This window comes from Bactrocera tryoni, chromosome 4 (assembly GCF_016617805.1).
Source record: "Bactrocera tryoni isolate S06 chromosome 4, CSIRO_BtryS06_freeze2, whole genome shotgun sequence".
Lineage (NCBI taxonomy): Eukaryota > Metazoa > Arthropoda > Insecta > Diptera > Tephritidae > Bactrocera > Bactrocera tryoni.
In genome coordinates, this window is record NC_052502.1 from 9,940,847 (window position 1) to 9,963,978 (window position 23,132).

At 35.8% G+C, this 23,132-nt stretch overlaps 1 protein-coding gene across 2 annotated transcripts in view; it reads right to left on the reverse strand.

Moving 5' to 3' along the window:
- Positions 1–23,132, reverse strand: part of LOC120775595 (inactive dipeptidyl peptidase 10) — a 186,209-nt gene that overhangs the window by 37,366 nt on the left and 125,711 nt on the right. Inside the window, exon 1 of one of the 2 annotated variants that reach the window (XM_040105833.1) lies at positions 8,215–8,450. The exons of the other annotated variant lie outside the window; for it this stretch is intronic. Coding sequence (XP_039961767.1) covers positions 8,215–8,331 — 117 coding nt within the window. The 5' untranslated portion in view covers positions 8,332–8,450. Of the gene's footprint in view, positions 1–8,214; positions 8,451–23,132 lie in introns of those variants that run through there. 2 annotated transcript variants of the gene reach the window in all.

Here is a 23,132-nt window from a genome sequence, read left to right on the forward strand (position 1 = left end):
TGGCATTTTGAGTGCCATTATACTTGAGTTTTTTATTGTGTTTTTGTTTGTCATAATCGTTGAAGCAGTTTGATAAGCATCGGACAGGGTGGGGAAAATATTAAATATTTTCTTACGGGAGAAAATAATGTTTTTCTTACTCGAAAATGGAAGTTAAAGAGTTTTTTTTATCAATAGATAAAATTACTAGAATACTAAACTTTTTTCAGGCAGAAAACACTTTTGAGTGGTTTTTCAAAAGAAAAATTAATTAAAATTAAAAAAAAATTAAATTAATTTAAAAATTTTCTTTTTTAGTGAAATAATAAATTTTTCTGGTTAAAAGTATACATATTCATTAAAAACAGCCACAGAATAAACTAAATATTGCACATTTTGATGCCTAATAGTTGGCGCACCGCTGCGTATGAGTAACCTCAAACACCTCATCTATAAATTTTAACAGCGAAAGTTATAATGGCGCACTAAGGCAATATTTATTACCTTATTGCTCATTACAAATTAATAGCAGACATTTAATAGCGTCAAAAAATATGCCACCACAAAGCTGCTGTCACAGTCGCCATTAAAATCCGCTTCCTTTGTAGCACAAAGCAAATTAAGCAAACAAAAATCGCTTGCGGCGCTCTCAGCAAAACTTATTTTTCTTGTGCTACTCGTATGAAATACGATTGCAAAAACAATGCAGGAAATTCATAGCCAAATGCTAGCCTATGGCCATAAATAATTTACTATAATTGCCGAGCGAAAGTTGTTAGGCGAATTTGCGACATTTTTCCACTTTTCGGTTGTCCATAAAAGTGTGACCGTCGGCCAGTGCAGCGAGCAAATGAATGATGTAAGCAGGGCACACAAAAGGTAATAACAGAGCGACATAAATAGCAGCGAAGCAGGAAGGGAGCCAGAGGAGGCAGGCCAACAAAGGAAGAATTCGAGCGCATTTAGTAAATAAATGAATAGTACAGTTATTGTGTATATTTTCGGTGCGCTCATTGTTGTTGTTACACTTATTGTTGCTGTTGCAGTTATTGTTGTTGTTGCTATAATAGCTGCTCATAGGCATTCATAGTTTAGCTTCATTTCGAATTTGGCTATCAGCCAGTTGGGCCGCAAGCAAACGTAAGCCGTAAATATTAAACCAGAAGTCCATGTTCTCCGGCATGTTTGCTATTTTATTTCCTGGTGGCAGCACTGCTCACATTTGTTGGACACATGTATCATATTTTTGCTCGCTGCCGTAATGGGGCGTTCTTATTAATATTTCCGGTGCCAACATTAAACAGGAAAATTATATACCGTTACGCGGTTAATAAATATTAATTGCTAGTTAATGTTAGCCATATGTTTTGTTGTTGTAATTAAATATTTTTTCTTTTACATAAAAGTGTGCTAACAACTTTTACATATTCATACTTATATGAGTATCTACAAAATTATTTTTTTTGATATAGAAAAATGTAGGGGAACTTTTTGAAAGGAGCGATAAATTATGTTGAATGCTCTGTGAAAACGTAACCTCTTCACCAAAAGCAACTAGGCTACATAAGGCTCTGGCCAGATGCAAGACTGCCACAGTATCGGCGATCAAAAGATGGGACGGGACTTATACGACCAGCGCGGAAAAAAGAGCTACGTCACTTTTGCGAGTGCACTTCTCGGAAACAATTCGAGAAGACCAATGTCTACCCGTAGTCGAACATAAGCCATCTCGCTTAGATTGGGTAGTTCGCAAGGCAACTGTTTACTGCGTTGAGTCTACAGTGAGCTACGGCTTCGTTCGCGAAATTAAAGTCTCCGTGAATGGATGGCATGTTTCCAGCGCTTCTACGACAGGGAGAGCAGGATTTAATGCCACACCTTGCTCGGCAGATGAGGTTTAGCCTCATAATGGCGTATATCCCTGAAATACGGAGGAGCGCGAAGGCGATACACTGCCAAAGTATTTTATGGCAATTAGTCCAACTTGTTTTTTACTAAAAAGTATGGAAAAGATTGTGCATCATGAAATAAGGTCGAAGGCGCTGATGTAAACCAGCATGCAGGCAGATCAACTAATAATGCTTTGCACCAGTTAACTTTGGAGATACAGAGTTCGCTGGTATAAGGGGATAATTTCTAGACATCGAAGGCGCTTTTGACAACACATCTAACAAAAGACACTGGAGAAAAGGAATGTGGCAGCACCGGTGTGCAAATGGATAGAGGCCGCACTACACACCAGAATAGCTGAGGGCACAGAAGGAGGTACTAGGATTCGTCTCGGCAGTAGAGGAGGCTGCCCACAGGATGCAGTGCTATCCTCCCTGTTATGGATCCTTGTCGTGGACGAATCTACTAGTTTTGCTAGCTGAACATGGGAACCGCTATCAAAGATATGCGAATGGCATTGTTATTTTAGCCAGAGCAAATACAAGGGTACTTAAAATTGGCTAAAGGATGGTGCAGTGGGGTTGATTTGTACATAAACCCCTCCAAGACGACCATCGTTCCGTTCACAAGACTCTGCCCGGCCTTAGGAACCTAACCCTTGAGGACAAAGAGGCAAAGACAACCAACATGATCAAATATCTTGGTATCACGCTGGATGCCACTCTACGGTGGAAGCAGCATGTTGACCTGACCATGGTCAAAGCGATTAAAGCACTAACGATGTGCAATCGATTAGCCGGTAAATCCTGGGTCTGCAAGTCAATGATTGTAAGGTAATAATCACGTATGGAGCGGTGGGCCTCAAATGCTTCGCAGACTTCGGTAGGACTCCAACTATCGAATCTGCAGCGTCTTTCATGCATCTGCATCTCCGGTGCCCGACAGCAGCACTCGAAGTCATTGTTGAGCTCACACTACTTCATGTAGTAATCGACCCGGTCGCCAAACACACACTGCTCCAAATGACAGCAGAAGGATGTGGCAGAGGTAAAGTAATATCAGCCCAGCGCATGAAAGAATTAAGTGGGGTAATGTTATTTTTCTCAAGGCCAGCATTATCGAAAGTGTAAACTTTGCTTAGAATTTCAAGGTTACCCTTCGCAGCAAGACTGAATGGAATGATTTAACTCTAGAGCTACTGCTTAATACCATCAAGTGGTACACAGAAGGCTCGGGCGAAAGTCGGAGGGAATTGGTGCAGGAGTGGCAGGACCATGCAACAAACTTTCCATAGTTAAAGTCCAAATTCTTTTTTATATGTAAGTCAGTGCATAGAGTTAGTCATGCGGCACTGAAAGCAATCTCTGCCCATGAGATCAAATCGCTATTGGTCCAGGAGTGTAGAGAACGACTGAATAGCCTAGCGGAACGTAACCAAGTGCAGATAATCTGAGTGCCTGGTAACAAAGGTATAGTTGGGAATGAACTGGCTGATGAGCTCACCTGATCTGCAGCATCCACTAATCGGTTAACTATAGCATATAGCTGCCATACAAACTGAGCGATGGAATTTGGTGCTAGTATGGAAAGCCTTTTCATTTCTCATTTGATGAGATAGCTTCACGAAATCTTGGCACGGGATATTGCCTAAGACAATCAAGCAATCTCCGGATAAATTGGTCAGATCGGTTGGCAATAGATTTTTCAATAATTTTTTTTTTTTAATTTCCCAATATGGTTAAAAAAGGTAACTACTTTTATAGTCACTCCCTTATGAATTTGTCTGTTAGTTATAAATGTTTACAAAACCTTCTACATTTTATTTATGGTGCACTAAAAAGCAACAACTACTAATATTTGAACACTATGTACAACTCTTTATTTATTTAGTAGTATCTTTTGCTTATTTGGGAGCTTTAAGTCTACTCACAAGAAAAGTCCTTTCTCAAAACCAGTCAACTGAAGGTCGATTGTGTCTATGCAGCGTGTAGCTTAAGTATTTATAGCACAAACACACCTATACACACAACCACTTACAATACACAAATTTCTAAGCTGATTATGCAGACAGCTTGGAGTATTAAATGTATGAGTATCTTGGGCACAATGGCAGGCACACATACAAGCACACACACAGGCGAGAAAGCATTTTTCTAGGAAAATTCTGTCGTATGACATAGCTTGCCTTTAAGGTATTTGCATAAAATGCTTGAAAGGCTGCCGAATGAAGGAGTAAGGCACGTGTAGATTATACACAAGTGCATAAATATTCATATTATATATACATATATATGGGTGTATTGTCAACATGTGTGTTTGTTGTTTAAAGGCTTGTCGTATAAAAGGAAAAATTAAATTAAATAAATATGTGGGCTTAGGAGACACGTTTTCTTGGCAAAACATACTTATATTTTGGAGTTTATTTTTTAGGGAAGTTTATGGGTATAGTGTGTGTGTGGTAATAAGATTTATCAAGATTTAATTAAAGGCTTAAAAGTGCCAATATTTTTGTATGAAATAAAATACAAAAAAACAGTAGAGCTCGTTATTTTTAGGTCTTCAAAATTAAAATTTTTGAATAGTTTAAGAATTTATTGAAAAAAAATTGTTATTACGTTAATATGATAAAAAATTTACTCAAAATCTTATGTCGAATATCCTTAAGGCCTTTATTTTATGCTGAAGCAGTTTTTAAGTCCTGATTTTATCATGCAAATACTTATTAGTTGACGCCGAAAGACTCCTGGATTGCTTTAAATATTGATGATGTAAGAGAAGAGGTTTCGAAAGACCTACTATGATTGCTGAAACAGGTAATATTAGCAAAAAGCACCTCTAAGCGATGGTCTTGTAACTAAGCTATACTATCATGACGCTGCTAATTCAAAAAACAATTCCAAAATGCAGATTTCTGACCAGAAAGTCAAAAAGCCAAACTTTGAACCTTCTCATATCTTATAAAAAATAAAAATATTACCCATAATCAAATAACATATTTATACAATTTACACACCGACATGTAACACATAAATACAATGACTTTCCCACGAAAAAAAAAAACAAAAGAAAAATACATCACACGTTACGTATACGCACTGCGACACACAAGCGCACAGCGTTTTGCTTGCTTCTGTATTACCGCTTTCACCAAATAAAAGCAGCTCATTCATTTCCATCCAAACTACAACAACAACAACACGCATGTGCTCAACTGCTTTGCTTCAACTTTTTCCACTTTTTTTGATCTGTTATCAGCGCCCAGCAGCCTTCAGCCTTCAACAGCGACCAGCAGTGAGTGGCCATGCTGTCTGTCTCTGCATTTGATATTCAAACAAACAAATTTACGCAGTTGCCAAAAAAATGTCTTGCAAACATGCGATTAGCGCGCACAAACACACACACACATATATTTAGATGAGGCACAGGAAAGCTGCTTATACTTCCGGCACTGCAGCGCTTCCGACGCAGTAATTAGATTGTTGTTTAGCAGAGCCATCGTCTAATAGTATTAATTTACTACAACAATGGAACGTGCGGCTGTCAAGCCATGCCGTTATCTACTGTGCTCACTTTGAGTCCAAATATAAATAAAATGGTGCTTATAAATAAAATAATAGATGAAATTAGTGAAGAGATAATTAAGGTACAAAGAGAAGGTGGTATGTGAGTACGTGTTGGTGTATAGGAGAGCTCAGCTGGTATATGAAACGAAGATGGCTAATAGCTTGAGTCTATTGCAAATCTTTTTTCGTTTTGCTCTACTTAAATTCAATAAAAAACGAGGCTTCATTTTGCTTTGAAGTTTTGAACTATTAGATGCCCAACTAAATTATAAAAATGTCACTACCGGTGAGGTAACTTACGATTGTTGGTCAGTGATATGGGTACTTCATTATTTACTATTGCCTCCCACATCGCCAGTGTTACCATTTTATGCAAAGGTTTTACCTTTCAGAGCGAATTAAGCGTAAATAATGCATCTGCGAGTAAATCTGTTTTAAAAACACATATTTAAGATTACAACTCAAGTAATCATTAAATCTCCTTATTTTTATATGGAAGAATGCATAGACTTTTCGCCCTTCTGCCTTCTGCCTAATGTTAGCAACCAGCATCTACTACAGTCTAGAAGCAGAGTTGGAAATCAAAAATTGAAAGCAACGTTATAATCGCGTGTCATTTTAACAATCGCGTGTCATACGGAATAAAGTTAGTGACACCTAGTGTGAAATTTCGAAAAAATAAAAATTTTATTTACGCATACAAGTTTATCAATGCTCCATACTTTCAAAAATATTATAATATATTATAATTTTAGATTAATATGTGAAATATTTTTTTAGTTATAGCCTATTAAAGTGTAGTCGCCAATAGTCAATGTAGGCACTAAGTTTGGCTTTAGAAGAGTTTGTTTTGAAAATAATATTTTCAAATTTGCTTGAGTGATTATGCGTAGACAAATGATTCGATCAGCATCAAACTTCCGCATGTGCTGTATATAGTTTTTCATACCATTTTACCAAATTTTAATTTGTTTTTTACCGTAGATCTTTTGTAAGGACAATAGCTTCTAGTCGAGAATTTTTTTTTAGATTTCGTCATACGAGAATAATGCAGCGCTAAACTCGGATCATTAGTTTGTGAACGAAATCACTGAAAGTGAAGTTACTTTTGTTTTTGTGAAAAAAAAACAGAATTTTTTGAAAGAAAAATATACAGTTGAATTAAAAACGTAGCTTGAAGACGAGTTTCCAGACACTGTCCCAAGAAAATCTACCTTCGGGGATTGGTATGCCAAGTTTAGACGTTGTGAAATGAGCAGTGAAGACAGTGAATGCCGAGGACGCCAGAAATTGGTTGTTACCGATGAAAACATCGAAAAAGTCCACACAATTATTTTGAGTGACCCTAAAGTGAAGTTGTTCGATATAGAAGGTACTCTAAAGATATCAACTGAATGTGTACATCATATCATTCTCGAATATTTGGATATGAGAAAGCTCTGTGCAAAATGCGTCCTGCGGAAGCTTACTTTTCAGCTAAAACTACGACGAGTTGATGATTCGTAACAGTGTTTAGAAACATTCAAGCGCAAGCAAGAAAATGCATAGTGTCACAAGTCGGTGAAAACGATGGTAAAAATCCATGAATTGAGCTTCAAATTGTTTCCGCATCCATGGTATTCTAAAGATCCGGCGCTCAGCAATAATTTCCTGTTCTCAGAATTCAAAAGAAGGCTCGCTGGGAAGAAATTTTCATCGAACGAGGACAACCAGACTTGGTTAAATCGGCTCAGTTCGACAGGCTAATATTATATATACATATATATATATTTTATAGGGTCTCCAACATTTCCTGCTGATTGCTAAAAGCTTTGTGGCAAATTTAATTAGTTTTATTTTATTTTATGAAAGTGGAAATTAATTAAACTTTATTAGATGAATTCAATTTGCTTCTATTTACAACCATAAAAAAGATAATACTACTTAGTTACATCATTGACAATTTTATTGGTCCCTATTTTACCACAAGGTCCACCGCCTAACGACATGTACGACGTGTACACTCTTTACTTTGTTTTTTATATCTATATCTAGATCTATCTAGATCTATAACTCGGAAATTTGGCAAAATAAAACACATTTTTTACAAAAAAAAAGAAATGTTTTACAAAAACAAAAAAACAATTTCATCTAAAATAATGAGAAAATCTTCTTGCAAAGAGCCAATGTTAGAACAATTTCTATACAACAGTCATTATTTATTTTACAAAACACCCAACAGTGCTCCCATATGCGCCCTTCAACTCAGCTTACCTTCTAACTTATGGGTTTGTGAGCGTGTATGCTTCTCGCTAGCCACGAAGCCAACCAACCAGGCAGACAAATATGAACGCTCCGCAAAGAATTTAAATGTGTGGCAATAAAAAATTTACAAGACAATGGATAACAGATGCAACGAAAAAATAAGAGTCAAACCAACAGCAACAATAACAACACAAGGCTGCTGGCACAGCAAACTGTTTGTGTCTGCCAGTCAAAGCGTGCTGCTGCCATTGCACTGGAGCAAATATGTGTAAAAAGATGAAAATTGGCACACAAATGCCACAGAGTGAGTGGCAGGCGGCGGCAGAGCTGCTGGCTGATGTGCACACGTGGCAACGCATATGTGAATGCGCGGCACGCTTTGCTCTTCTTGGCGAAACTCGTTCGCCCGTTTATTGCTGCGCTTCGCTGCTTCACTTTTCGCTGCTTGTTTGTTTGTCGAGCGAAGACACTTGGCAGCGAATGCAATAACAAGAGGAAACGCTGAAGTGTGTTGGTGTATAAGTGCGTATGTACTCACCTCATCCTTGGCTACGAGTGTGACCTTCTTCATTGGTGCACTATTGTTGACAACGACTGTTTCTCGCTTCACCGATGGCGTTTTCAGTGCAGATTTCGGTTTCTGTATTTCCACCATACTTTGTTGGGTGAATTATTTATTATGTGGGGTGCGGGTACGCGAATGCGTTAGATTTTGTTACTGATTGTATGCGGTTTTTTGAAGTAACTTTTGTTTGAGCTTTTAAATATTTTTATTTGTTAATTTGGTCACTCCGTTTTTATGACTTTTAACAATTTTTTAGTTTTGTCAAGCTGTTTTTTATGGACTTTTTGTTAGATTTTTTGAAATTGTACATAAAATTTTTTTTTACAAATTTTTCACACTTATTTGAGCACCCTTTATTATATAATATCTTTAGATGTTTATGACTTTTTTTAATTTTGTTTGATTTTTTTATTTATTCTCTTATATAGTCACCCTTTATTTTTCATGTCTGTTTTTTTCGTTCCTTTTTCATAACTGTTAAAAATTTATTGGTTTTACTGTGTTTGTTTTGTGAAAATTTTGTTGGCAATTTTGAAAATTTTATTTAAATTTTTTATTCCAAAATTTTTTATACGCTTAAATGTTCACCGTTTATGTTTTAGACATCTTTAAATTCTTACGAAATTTTTTTAATAGGATGAATTTTTTAAAACTTTTTTCAAGCTCTTCTATAGTCACCCTATATTTTTTATAATTTCGTTAGATTTATAACTTTAATTTTGCTTAATATTTTTTTTTAGTTTATGTTTAAAAAGTTTTTCACGCTCTTATATGGTCACCCTTTATTTTTTATAACTTTTTTGGATTTATGTTATAGAATTTTAATTTTGCTTAATTTTGTTAAATATTTTGTATTATTTTTTCTTTAAAAATTTGTTCGTGCTCTTATAGGGTAACCCTTTATTTTTTATAACCACATTACGTTTATGTTCCAGCCTTTTAATTTTGAATATTTTTGTTTAATATTTGGTTTCAATTTTTGTTTAAAAGGTTTTCCATGCTCTTATATGGTGACCCTTTATTTTTCATCAGTTCATTAATTTAAGTTATAGAACATTAATTTTACTAAATATTTTGTTAAAATTTTTATTTAAAATTTTTTTCCTCTTATAAGGTCACCCTTTATTTTTTATAACTTCTTAAGATTTTCCCAGATGTTTTTTTTGTTCTTTATAAAATTAAATATTTTGATTGACACATTTCACCAAGTAAAAACCAACAAAAAATTTACAAAAACAAAAACAAAAAAAATTTAAAAAAAGGGAAAAACTTATAAATCATGTGAACAAGAACAAACCCCTTAATTTAAAGATGGAATCTACAAAGTAAATGTCACGTAAAGGGTTATCAGCGCCGGCCGCAACCCTCAACACAAACCGAGCGACAACTCAATCAGCCCGCGGCGCACGAAAAGTCTACTATTTGCACAGGCAAAAGCGTGAGAACTTTTTCTTTGTCACAAACGCTTGATTGTCTTCCAAGCGCCAAACCTTGCCTACGTCTTTCTTATGGCCTCATTAACTCATCCTTTCAATTTTACGCCGAGTTCACACAAACTCTCTCTGAAACGCTCACTGAAGGGGAGTCAAAGCTCAGTTCATTTTTTGTTATTGTAGAAAAATACACTCCTGCATTTTATTCTTCGCCTGGCAGATTATCGCCTCATAAGATTATACCACATTCGTTATGTTTTTCATTTCATTTAACGGCAAAAAATATTTAGTGCTTCATTTGGTTTTATGCGAGCAGCGCTTTGCACTGTGCGTGTGTGTTCGTGTATAAGAGTTTGCGTTCGTGTGCTTGCGTGCGCATTACGTGCGGGTCGTCATGGCGTATTAGTAATGTGTCGACAGCTGATTGTTTCCACATTTCAAATGCCACATAAAATGCATAAGCACCCTGTTATTATTGTTGTTGCTGTTATTTTTGTGTTGAAATTTTTTGTTAAAGCTTAATTTCGCGGTTTACAGCACATTTATGTGCTGTCCTTGTTGTAGTCACTTCGTTTGGTGCCTCAATTGGGATTAGGTGTGTAAAAAATCCGTTTCTCTTGTCTTCTTCGTTTTTAACTCATGTCGTTGCTGACTTTACTGTCAATTTAAATTTAATACTTTCAATACCGTTATACGCCCCGCCTTCGACTTACTTTACTATACACACGCGTTCTGTAAATGGATCGACATTGTTTTTGTTTGAACTGCGTGCGCTTGTCTGCCGTCAAATTATGCTTTTTGTGGGTTGGGAGAATGTTTTGGTTTCTTTTAGTGAGCGTTAAATTGAATAATGTGCAAGCTGGTTCTAAAGCGTGTGATTTTAGGTTGAAGAATTTTTGATTGATGTTTTAGAAATACTAAATTTAATGAAAAACTCAGGTTTGAAAACGTACTAACTACACAATAATTAAGTCGTATTTCCTTGCTTCTGTCTAAATCGTCGTATAGGCAATGCATGGGTTTACCATTACGGTCACTTTTTCAGATGACAGCCGTACGTCTCCCTTGGAAATCTTGTCCGCTATCTAATTGTCCTTGATACCTTTTTCCCTTAGCTCCCAGTAGAAAAAAGGTGTCTTCTACAAGGTGAAGTGCTACTCTGCTTCGAAAGAACCTGCTGGCCAATATACGTAAAGAAGTTTTTGCCTTTATTTAATTATTTTAATTTTTGAGAAAAAGACTATGTATTTCGACCAAAAATTGCTTCACAACTTTTTGCTGCGCTGAGCCATCTGAAGTCAGATTTTAAGGGCTAATCGAAGGAGAGAGTGCCTAACATTTAATAATTAATTATTTTAATTAAAACTGTGCCTTACTCAGTCGAACTGGCCAGATTTTCGTAGAAAGAAATGGTATGGTTGCTTTTACTAAATCTACTCTACTATATAAATCTTTTTGCTGTGATCAAAGCAAATTTATAGTAAGTCAGATGTTAATATTATTAAGGGATATTCCAGTCTAGATATAAAATAAAATAATTATGAAAGGGTTTTTTAAAATTCAAATTATTTCTGGTTGGAACTGAAGCATTAAATGCCTTTTTCTTTCAGAAAACCACAATATCTTCCGTTCTACTGGCCCGATTTACCTAAAATTTAAGAGAGTTTTCTTTATAGACTTCTATGTTTGGAGCGAGCCATATTGCCATATTGCCAAATTTCAATTTTAATTATTTTTAAAAAATTCCAAATCCTCAAAAAAGTAGTACAAAAGTTGTTTCTTTAGGCAGCCGCAAAAAATTTCTTTCAAGCTTCTGCGTAGTTTCAGATATTGCCACATTATTCTAGATTAATAATGTTTATTTCTTTTCATTGCTCGAAAGTTTGAAATCGTTTGTATGGTCACGTGTCAATGTTTCGAAACCTCCACTTCATCATTTGCTAAATGCTAAAGTACTAAATTCCAATTTCACTATCCAGATAGTCTGATTTATTTAAATTTTTAGTAAATTTTACCCTTTTCAGTCAGTATGAGCCGCCATAATTACTATTGTGTTGAAATACTAGGATATACATATGTTTTTAGCTCTCATGTTCTTAAAATTTATTTTATTTCAGTTAGCCATGCCTTGTGGAATATGCAATGACAGCAGATAATTGAATTTTGTAAACGCCTACTTTATAATTTCGTAACAACAAAATATGCTTCTCAAAGAATAAATATTTACTAAACACAAAACTAAGTATGACAATCAATAGTTAGTTAGATTTTTCAACAAATTGACTTCCATATCATCATAAAAGCCAAAGCAAATATAAGCTGCCACTTGTCACAGAAAAATACGAGGGCTGCTATATATATTCTGGCCTAGGGCAACACTAAGTGTTGCCAGGTGCAATCTGACATTTCCATTGGAAAGTTTGACATTTTTTAGCATAACATTACTCAGAACGTTTTGTCATTTAATCGTGAATTGTTTTATTTACAGGGAATTAAAAAATTCATCTCGGCCAAAAATGGAATTAACTCGTGAACATTTCCGTGCGATCATTGTTCACAACTTTCGACGTGGATTATCACGACAAGAGTACATCGATGAACTAAAATCTTTGTATGGCTGTGAAGCACCATCCTATAGCACTGTGAAAAACTGGTACAACGAATTCAATCGTGGCCGACGCTCGCTCAAAGACGAATTCCGTGAAGGACGTCCAAAAACAGCCGTTATGCCAGAAAACATCGATGCCGTACGTGAACTGATAATGCAAGACCGTCATGTAACACACCTTCAGCTAGAGGCATGCCTATGCATTTCTCCCACCAGCATACATTCGATATTGCATGAACACCGGGCCGTAAAAAAGGTTTGTTCTCGTTGGATCCGGCACAATTTGCCAATCGCTTAAAAAAAGGCTCGTGTCGATTGGTGTAAAGAAATGCTGAAAAAATACGATCGCGGTGCTTCAAAAGACGTTCATAAGATCGTCACAGGTGACGAATCAGGGATCTATGCGTATGAGCCCGAAACAAAACATCAATCGACAAAAAAAAAAAACAAAATAAAATAATAGGCCAGAAATATAGATAGCAACCTACGTATTAAAGGAACCTTCAGCCTATGGATATGATTATTTTATGAAACTGTAAGCTGGTGATACTCTAAGTATAAATTCTCGAGTTAAATTTGATGAAATTCTGTAATTTTTGAAATATCTACTGTTTATATGAAATGTCAATGATTTCACACAATTCGTTTTTATTCTTTATTTATTCCAGTCGTTGTGTAAGAGCTCGAATTGCCCTGACGAGGAGTGGTCCGTCATCGGCTGTTGGTTTTCCTGATTTCTTCAAAATCAAATGGAAAATAAATGTTTGTTTATCACTCAGAATATACTGTTCTGCGTTGATCTATGGAATAGTAGTTGTGGCATGCCAAATCTTAAAAAAAAAATTGGGCAACCATTTGCGTGGGAGTGTTTCATGTGCGAACGACAATTGTTGGATTAGGCTTATCTTGAAACGCCTTAACTTTCGGGTTCATACGCGCAAGTTCACGATTCATAGTTTTTTAGAATTTAGTTCATGGATGCAATGTTACTGAGTTAATCCACGTCGAAAGTTGTAAAAACTAATCACGCGAAAATGCTCGCGATTTAAATCCACTTTTAGGCTGAGATGAATATTTTAAGTTACTGTGAACAACATTATCTTCTTGCTGAGTTAATCACCGTCGAAAGTTGTTAAATGTATTCCTGCAAAAATGCTGGCGATTTAGCTCCACTTTTTGGGTCATATGAATATTTCAGGTTACTGTAAGTAACACTATCTTTTCTCATGGTAACTTAGAACAAATAACTCACTGTTTTACTATCTCCTGGGGCATGTGAAAAGAGTTTTGGCTTAAATAGAGATCTTTGTTGATTTGGGAAGAGAAAGCATATTTTTTGGTAAAAATAAATTATGTTGCGTTCTGTACTAATCCAATAGAACTATTTGAAAGGAAAATTGACACATAACCAATCGGTGTCTTTCTAGGAACATTTAGGCCTATAAATTAAGCAGATGGCTTCTATGAATTATGCAAAATCTTTTCATTTACTGAGCCTTTCTAGAAAGCACATAACATAAAAAACTCCGGAATGTGATAGCAAAACTTCAAAAACTCATACTCCAAATATATGAACTTGTGAAACGCAATGTTAGCGGAAACTGAAGACAAAAAACATTGGAAAAAACACTGAAGGTCTGCGAGCAGCAATAAAAGCAGATGAAACTGCAGCTAAAAGTGAATGAATTGTGCGGGGAAAACAGAGTACGAAGTTGTTGTTGAATACTGAGAAATAGCTGTGGACGTAAATGTAAACATAGATGCGAGTTGTGTTTGTGTGGGTGTATTTGTGTGCACAGCTGTGCCTAGAAGAAAATGAATTTGCAAACGAAAAAGGACAAACAATGAAAATAGCAAAAGAAAATAAAGGAGAAGCAGATAAATCAAATGCAAAAATAACTTTATAAAAATCACAATGCTTTCCTTCACTTTTTTCCAAAATTTCCTCGAAAGAACAATAACAACAAAACGAGTCGAATTCACTTGTGGCAAGTTTTGGCTATTATTTTTCAATAAATGAGGGGGCAAGGATGGCGCAGTCAGCTGTGAAGTTCGCACGCCCTCGCAAAACACACGCACACACGCCCGCCCACCGAAAAAATCCACCACAAAATAGCACAGCAACAACACAGCCAGCAGCGCTAGCAGCAACAAGCTGACAATTAAGCCAGTCAAAGGCAGTGAGTTGGCTGGGTAGTGTCAACATATGCGCTCACGCCTTGAAATATGTATTCCTTTTCGCAGAATTTTGTTGTTATCTGCTTCACCTACTGCCTTTCGCATTGTCGCGCACGCACACTGTCACACTGCTTCGCATTGTTTGCCAATTAAATGCGTTAACACCTGTAGGACGACTTAACATGAAAACTTCTTACGAGATTTTCTTCGCGGAACTGGGGAAAATATTTCTTCGTTTATATTATAGCTGAAATTCTTTACTCGCTTTATACGCTGTTGTGTCTGTTTAAAGGACTCGCGCGCGTAAAGACGCCTTCATTGTTGCGTCGCGCTTTTGAATTTTTGCACTTGTCGCACGTAGGCTCTCGACGGCGCGCTTTCGTTTTTCCGTTCGTCCGTTTTTTGCGTTGTTCACAACAGCAAAAGTGAGCAGCAACTGTTCGTTGTTGACGCGATTCCATTGCCGTGAGTTGCGACTGGCGGCGCCAGCTGTCATGGTCACCACGCTCTTCATGTACGCGCTGGCTGTTATTTTTATGCTCTGCGAGTGTCAGTGCGGAGCGCTGGAAACCGGCTTCCAGGTAAATTTGATAAGTGTCAAAATTTGTTGCACCGAAAAAGTTTGAGTGAATTATGGTTGAGATTTGTAATATGAACTTTTGGTGGTGTTGGGCTTTGCAAAGTTTTGCAAAGCTTTTGGTGCTGTTGGAGCTTTGCAAAGTTTTGTAAAGCTTTCAAAATTTTGCAAAGCTTTTGAAGCTTTTAAAATCTTTTTGGCTTTTATCACTTTTCTTTACTTTGCTACAATTTTAAAGCTCTGCTTTCGTCTTGATAAGCTTTTATAGAATGACTCGCTATAAAAAGCTTGAAAGGTAGATATAGCTTTCAGAAAGTAATGAGTGTGTAGTGAAAAAGACTTTATAATAGTAACAGTAAAATGCTAAAAAAAAGTTTTGTTTGAAATGGTTTTATATGTATGTTTCTGAAATATGGAGAGTACATCTGAGAAGCAAACATTTTGTGGCATAAAGTTAAAAAAGGATAGTAATAGGTTTTAGTTGTCTTTTGTGATCTCAAAATCCTTAAGGACGGAAAGTTTGTATTTAATCAAAAAATTGCTGTGGCCATTTATTTTGTTGCAGGGTAGTAACCTAGGTTATAGGTTAGGTTAGATGGCTGAGATCGCACATGGGCACACTATGAACTATATACAGTCCTTTGTGAGGCCATAGAAAAGAAGAACTCTTGTCCAGCTCATTGAGGTGTCTGAGGGTATGCGCTCTGAAGTGCTTATGCAGTAGTGCTTATGCAGATGGCGTCTAGGGGGATTTGAATTTATTTACTGAGGGCAAAGCGGCTGGATCCCTTGCGATCGCAAGTAGTAGAACACCAGAGGATACGGGAGCACCGAACCGCTCTCATTCTACCGCGGTTCTAAGGTGCCTTCTCTTGGTAGCTTATCAGCTTTACAATTTTCTCCGATTCCGCTGTGGCCTGACACCCATACCTGTCTTATCAGAAAGATACTCGATGCTATTGATAGCGAAGTTAGGCACTCTTTGACCAACCCCGATCGCACTGTTAATGAATTCAAGGCTACTATCGTCGCTCTGTAATCCGAGTGGATGGTCACTTCTCTGAAGGAGGCTGCCTTTCGGAGCAGTAAATCTACTGCTACCTTAATGGCTGCAACCTTGGCCTGGAAGACACTGCAACACAATCAGGAAGTCTGAAATTGGAGAGCTCTTGACAGTGAACCCCTCCACCAACCTTCCGCCAAACTTTTACCCATCCGTGAAGAAGCTCACTGTCCCTCTCCTCCAAAGGCTTCTTCACAGAGTTCGGTTTAGCGCCTCCATTATTCAAATGTTCATACAGGATCACAAAGTAAGTGAGTGGAAAGTGGAACACAACAAGGTCATTTGTTTATTTATAAATTTAAGCTATGAAACCAGAGACCAAATGTTTTATTTCGAAACTTTAAAAGTCAATCACTAGAAGAAATTCGCCTCGAATGATCTCCGAAACATCATTACTTTTGGCCCCTCCAGAAAACTATAAAAAGTTGGAGCATAGCAGGGTCGAGCCAAAACTTGAAAAAGTCACTTGCTGTAGAAAAATTTAGTCGAAAGGAGGAAAGGAAAAGCTGAACGACATAACGCAGTACTTTTTTGGATTCTTACACCAAACCTCTATACTACTAAACGTTCAGTTGGGCTGAAGTAAGTAGTTGAAGCATCGGTTTGTCTGGTCCGTCGAGGTAAAACAAGTGATCATGTTGGGAAAAAGTCGACATTTTTAAAAAGTTTTCGATTTTATTTTTCGTTTTTCTTTTGTAGGCTCAGCAGTAGATATACAAAGAATTAATTTTAGTCGCAAAATTTAGACTGAATATGTTAAGTTTGTTTCATATCTATGGGAAATTTATTAATTAGCCCACCTTATCTTAGTAAAATGTTTAGTCTCTTTGAATTCAAAATACTATTTCAATGATTTGGCATAGAAACGAGAGACTCTTGACCTTCCTCAAGACATTTTCACGCTTAAAGATCATATCGCCGATAGTTTCGTACACTTAGCAATAGCCTGAGGGAATAATTTCGGTTTTATTTGCTTAGTGATTAAGAAATGGCATAGTAATGTAGCAGGGTTGCCATTGGACTCCGTTAGATAATTATTTTAAGTAGCTACAGGGTTATTTTGAGCAAACACTGCATGTTTCTTCTGCCTTCTTCGACAATTTCTGCATTCCGCTGAATTGCTGAATATCCTTGTTGTCTTCCATAATCGTTTTCTTCGATATCTTTCTAGAATTTCAGTGAGAACTAGCTCTTTTAAGGTTATGTGCGTACTTTTCTTCACACTGTTTTCTCTCCTTGAAATTGTTGTTTCAGTATAACTTCTCAAAACTTCACACACATTCGTCACCAACAAAGCATTATAAATAATTCTTATTTATTTTGGATTACACAATGTACCTGCGCTAACGAAGCGGCTTAATTAAAGCACACATCAGCTAATGAAAGCGAAACACAATATGTGAGATGGATGGATGGAGAGGGAAATGCAAATGGAAATGCAAATGCGAGTGCAAATACTTGCACATGAAATGAACTGCTTCCTTGAGTAGTGAAGTGGATTGGCTAATCAAATAAGCGTGTAATAACTTGTTGAATGTGCGCTGTGGCGCCACGAATGTGCATAAGAACCCTGCGACAAGTGACATTGTTGCATGCAACCGACTGCATGACTTTATGCGGATGAATATGCAAAATAGAACAGTTAAATGCGAAAAGCTTTATCGGCACGCGAGTGATGGGAAGGCGCTTGGTAGAGCGGGGAGCGGGGAGCGGTATAACGGCACAATAGTAACGGAAATGCATACATTTAATATACAAGCATGCTGGTTGTGGCAGCAACGCATAAATTTAATGCTGAGGCATGCGAGTAATAAACAAGGCGGAAATGAACACACACGCGGAAACATATACATATATATATATATTTGTTTGCATGGGTGTGTACAAGTGAGTATAAGTGATTATAAGTAAAAGTGTGTGTGTGTAAAGGTGAGTTAAGCGCCTGCAAAATGAAATTAAAGAGTTTGCGCCCGCCGTGTGCTGTTGTTGGCGATAACGGGCTGTGGTTTATTATGTATGTAAATGTATGCGGCACGGAGAAAACTGTTGCAAAAGCGTTGAAAATCACCCATTTCAGCGAAATTGAAAAGCTGCATGAAGCAGCCACGCATGTTCTGTATTTATCAGATTGCAAACAGAAACACAGGTGCAGTTAAAGTTATAATACCCTTCACAAATAAAATAGTTTTCCGTACTTGAACCTGATTTTTGATCAGTCAGTTTGTATGGCAGCTATGTGCTATAGTGTTCCGATCTAAGTAATTTTTTGGGAGATTACAGCGTTGCTTCAGAAAATAAGCCATGCAAAGGTTTGTGCCGATATCTTGTGAAATGGAAAATATTTCCATACAAGTACTTGAGTTTTATCGGACAGTTTGTATGGCAGCTATGTGTTGTAGAGGTCCGATCTGAAAAATTTCTTCGGAGATTATAGGGTTGTTCTTGGTAAAAATCTATGCCTAATTTAGTGAAGATATCTTTTCAAATAAAAAAGTTTTCCATACAAGGTCTTGAATTTGGACAGTCAATTTGTATGGTAGCTATAAGTTATAGTGGTCCGATCTAAAAAAATTTCTTCGGAGATTGTAGTGCTATCTTGGTTTATGCTTTATGCCAAATTTTGTGAAGAAGTCTTTTCAAATAAAAAAGTTTTTTATACAAGATCTTAAGTGTAGACGGTTAATTTGTATGGCAGCTATATGCTATAGTGATTCGATTTAAGAAATATGTTCGCAGATTGTTGAGGTGCCTAGGAAAATCATATGTGCCAAATTACGCGAAGATATCTTTTCAAATAAAAAAGTTTTGGGGGTATAAAAGCACAGAATAATACCATATTTATATGTACCCACATACACATATACAACATACATACACACATGCAATATGCAAATAAAAGCAGCATTTTACATAACTGTATTGCACTTCACTGCCGTTAAGTGCTCGAGAGCGTTTTTGCATGCGTGCATACCTTTGCACTCGCGCATCACTTCTTCACCTGCATGTGTGTGTGCCTGTCGTAAGTGTAGTAGTGTGCGTGGCTTTTATGCTCAAGTGCAACGCATTACGTGAGTCTTTTTGTATTTGCTTTGTAGCAATATGCGTTAGTTTGTATTTATGCACTTTATTTGGCGCAGAATTGGAAATTGCGTGCGCATTGCATACTTGCAGGCGCATTAGTGGTTATAATGCTGCTGTGTATGCGTGTGTATCGAAATCATAATTTGTTTAAATGAACGCAGCAGGTGAATATAGACTTTTTGTGCGTGTTTCTTGCGTTTTGCAGCGGCTTTGTGCAGTGGTTTGGAAGCAGTTACAAGAGCTTTAATCAAGCTTTTTGAAGTAAAAGGTTTCTATTAAATACGCAGTGGGTGTGGGTTTGGAGATTTGGAGTAAAATTAGTTAAAATTTTTATTGGAAATTAAAAAATTAGCGGGAGTGTCCCGAGTTCCAAAGAATTTACGGCATGGAAATATTTCTAGATCAATGGAATACAACCAACCAGAAGAATGGTTACCACAAAATTGGACATATGAAAGTGAAGTCAGAATTTGGTGCGATTTTAATAATTTTTTTACCATCAAACCACTTAATATTTAAAAGAGTATATTCAGTTAATTCCTTTAAAATATCTCACATATTAGCTGATGTTCTTAGTTTTGCCATAAATTCTGTTACTAAGTGTACAATTGATATACCAAGGACGATGTCGTATAAAAGTGCTCTTTGTTATATTGTATAAGTCAATATATATCATACTTAGTTCAGTGTTTGCTTTCGCTTAGGAACAATGAAGTGGGAAGCTAAAGAAAATCGTTGATATCTTTACCTAAGTTTGGAGGCGAAAATTTGAGAGTTTCTCAATGGAATCTTATCATTGTTTGTTTGCTTACCGTTTACTGGTCGCTAACACATTCGAAACTTATGTCAGAAGAAAAGACATAAATCGACCAGATCATTGATCAAGACTTATTCGAGATGATCTCTACATGAAACCTTACCATCAGTCAACTGTTCATCTTTTGGCAACGATCTTGAAGCTGATAAGGCACAATTGATGCAAGCACTTATTCCAGGGTTCATCATCAAGTCTAGATTTGAATACGTTATACCACGGTTTGTGGTCAAAACAGCAAGGATTCGAAGAGTTTCAAAAAATCTTCGGCTTGGACAGCGTTGTCAATACCGATAAGAACTTTATGTGCTGTTACTGATATTGGCCAATTGCGAGCTGGAACAGTATGTGGATTGATTTTTATCAAATTTAGCACCAAGCCACATACGAATTTTATATTAAGGGGCTGCATGGTTTTACGGGTTTCAAAAAATCGATTTTTCTATTGTCTTATTAAATTATACAAGACCTAAAGCATATTGTTCTAAATTCAAGTTGATCCGAGTAAAAATTACGGAGATACAGCCTTGAGAACTTATGGGCTGGAGGCTATCTAGGTTAAGTGCGCCGTCTTTTAAACGCGTTTTCCTCGAAACTGTGTTTTCGAAGTCGGTTGAAACGATTTCTCGAGAGCTACTTAACCGATCTGCATAGAATTTTACACAGGTCTTTGAGATACAATTCTTAAAGACTTGGATAAAGAATTTTTTTCGATTACAACTTTTTCAAAAAAAAAAGTAGCGAAATTTTCACTTAAATTTTAATTTTGTTGTAAAAATGTCTGTCAAAAATCCAAAACTCAGTTTGGTTTTTCCCTTCGTCCAAGTTTTTAATTAAGGTTTTAACTAAAACACGTATTTTTGTCACTTTAGATGAGCCTGTAAGGAGTTGTGCCACCAACGTGGGCGAATCTTTTTTCCGAGGGATCACCGAAAATGGCGTCGCAATGGCTGAGTTTAAAATACTTTCATCCAAGAATTTCAGAATTTCTTTGTTAATAGTGTTTGTTTGTAACAATAAAAAATTCGAATAAAATATTTCATTTTTTATATGAAAAAAATATTGAAAAACGCTGATTTTTACCCGAGGAAGCTAATTAAGGTATTTCACGAATTCACTTGTATTTTCGTTATATAGTCAACCATAGGTGCTGGGGTGATCATATTAGATGTATGTATAAATTAGGAATATAAGTGTTTAAAAAGTCATAATCCAATTTCTATTCCTCTTAAATTCGAGTTGCAACTCCCAAAGACTGTATTTTAGTAACGTTTTAGTTCCATATGCCAAACACACTTATGCCTAATGTAAGTATGTACTGTAAAATGAAAAAAAAAAATCTGATGCAGTTTAAAATGGTGATATTTCAATAAGTGAGAATATATTTTGTGCTGATATTTTTCTTTAGAAAGTAATAGAGTTTTCGGTACTTTTCGGCATGAGAGTTGCACTGTAATCAAGTTCCTCATTATATCACGAAAAGCTATAGAGGAAACAGAGAAAAACTTGTACAGACGAACAAACACATATCTGAAAATCCGTCTCAACACACTATTCAAATTCATATATAAAACAAATAAACTTGAGCATTCAAGTACAATCGCTTCGACAATACTGGAAAATATTTCCGTAGTCAGTTTCTCACTTGAAAAATCTTCAACATTTAAGCACTCTTAAGGAAATTCCAAGTTTTTATTCACATAAACGATATCGTTTAGTTTGCTTAACTTGCATTATTTTATTTTTATCCTCCTTGCTTTACATGTTTAACCCTCACTTGTTTTTGTTAACAAAATGCGTAGTAAACCAGCCAGAAATGTTGATACAAGATAAAAGAGTAGGAGTGTGGAATTTATAAGAAATCACCTGAGAAATTTTTCTGTTTTTCATTTTTGCTATGTGACGTATATTGAAGGGGAAGAATGGTGGAGAAAGAATTAAAATACTTCACATACATCTTCATACATTATATTATCTTTGTACAGTATCACTACTGTTTTGCATACTTTATTTTCAGTGATTTATTCGGGTATTAAGGTAGTAATTGTTACACAGATTTTTTTTTAGTGATTTTTTATATTTAATTAAGGGGTTTTCCAAATGGTTTATAGAAATGTAGCAACCAAATTTAAATACGAAAATATATTTAAAAAAAGAAAGCGATAAATTATATATCAGATGTGAATCAATTAATATTTTACGACTAGCGTAATTACTATATTTTGGATGTGAGCTCAGTTTTACGCTTTTGAAGGCTGAAGATCTAAAAATAACAAAGTGTTTTATTACAGAAATATACTTTCAACCACTCAAACCTTTCGAAAAGGCAGTCTCAGTATAAATTACTAGAGCTTTTTGAACTTTCTCTAAGTATGTTGCCTTTTTTATGTTCCTCAGTCAGTTTTAAAGAAATATTACAAAAGCAGTTCAAGAGTTACTAAAATAAAAAAAATTAATATTTCGATATAAACTCTTTAATTGCATTGACAAATGCCTAACAATTATAAATTTTTTAAATTACATCTCTTCCAATTATTATTTTTATTTTTATTTGCCTAGATTTATGCTCATAATTTTGCGTTCAAGCCAATACTGATTATCTGTCATCCATTAAATTCCAAATCGTTAAATTGTTTCCTCTTGTCAATAAATTGCTGGAGTAAATCCCACAACAATTCAATTCAATTCAAATATATTTATTATTTGCTTAAGAAACTCTATAAAGAAGAAAATATAGAAAGCTTTTCAATAAAATAAGCAAATATTAATGGACAGCATAAAGGAGTTTGCCGGAGATAATGCTAAGTGGAGGCAATAGAAGAAGCAATAATAATTTCAATAGCAATTTCAATAACAACAATAATAATAACAACAACAACTACAAATAATCATAATGTGCTATCACATTTCTGCCGCAAATCAAATCTTTATCTCCACACGCGTATTTGCGAATATTTCTTTGTGTTTCTGTGAAAGATACCCAGTGAGAAATACGTTATGTTTGTTTGTATTTGATGTTGGTTTACGAAATAATTAATGTAAAACGTTTTAGGTGGTGTATAAGTTATAATGTGTATAAGTTGAGAATATTTCTCGAAAAATGTGAAAATATTTTGAAGACAGTTTTTCAAACAATA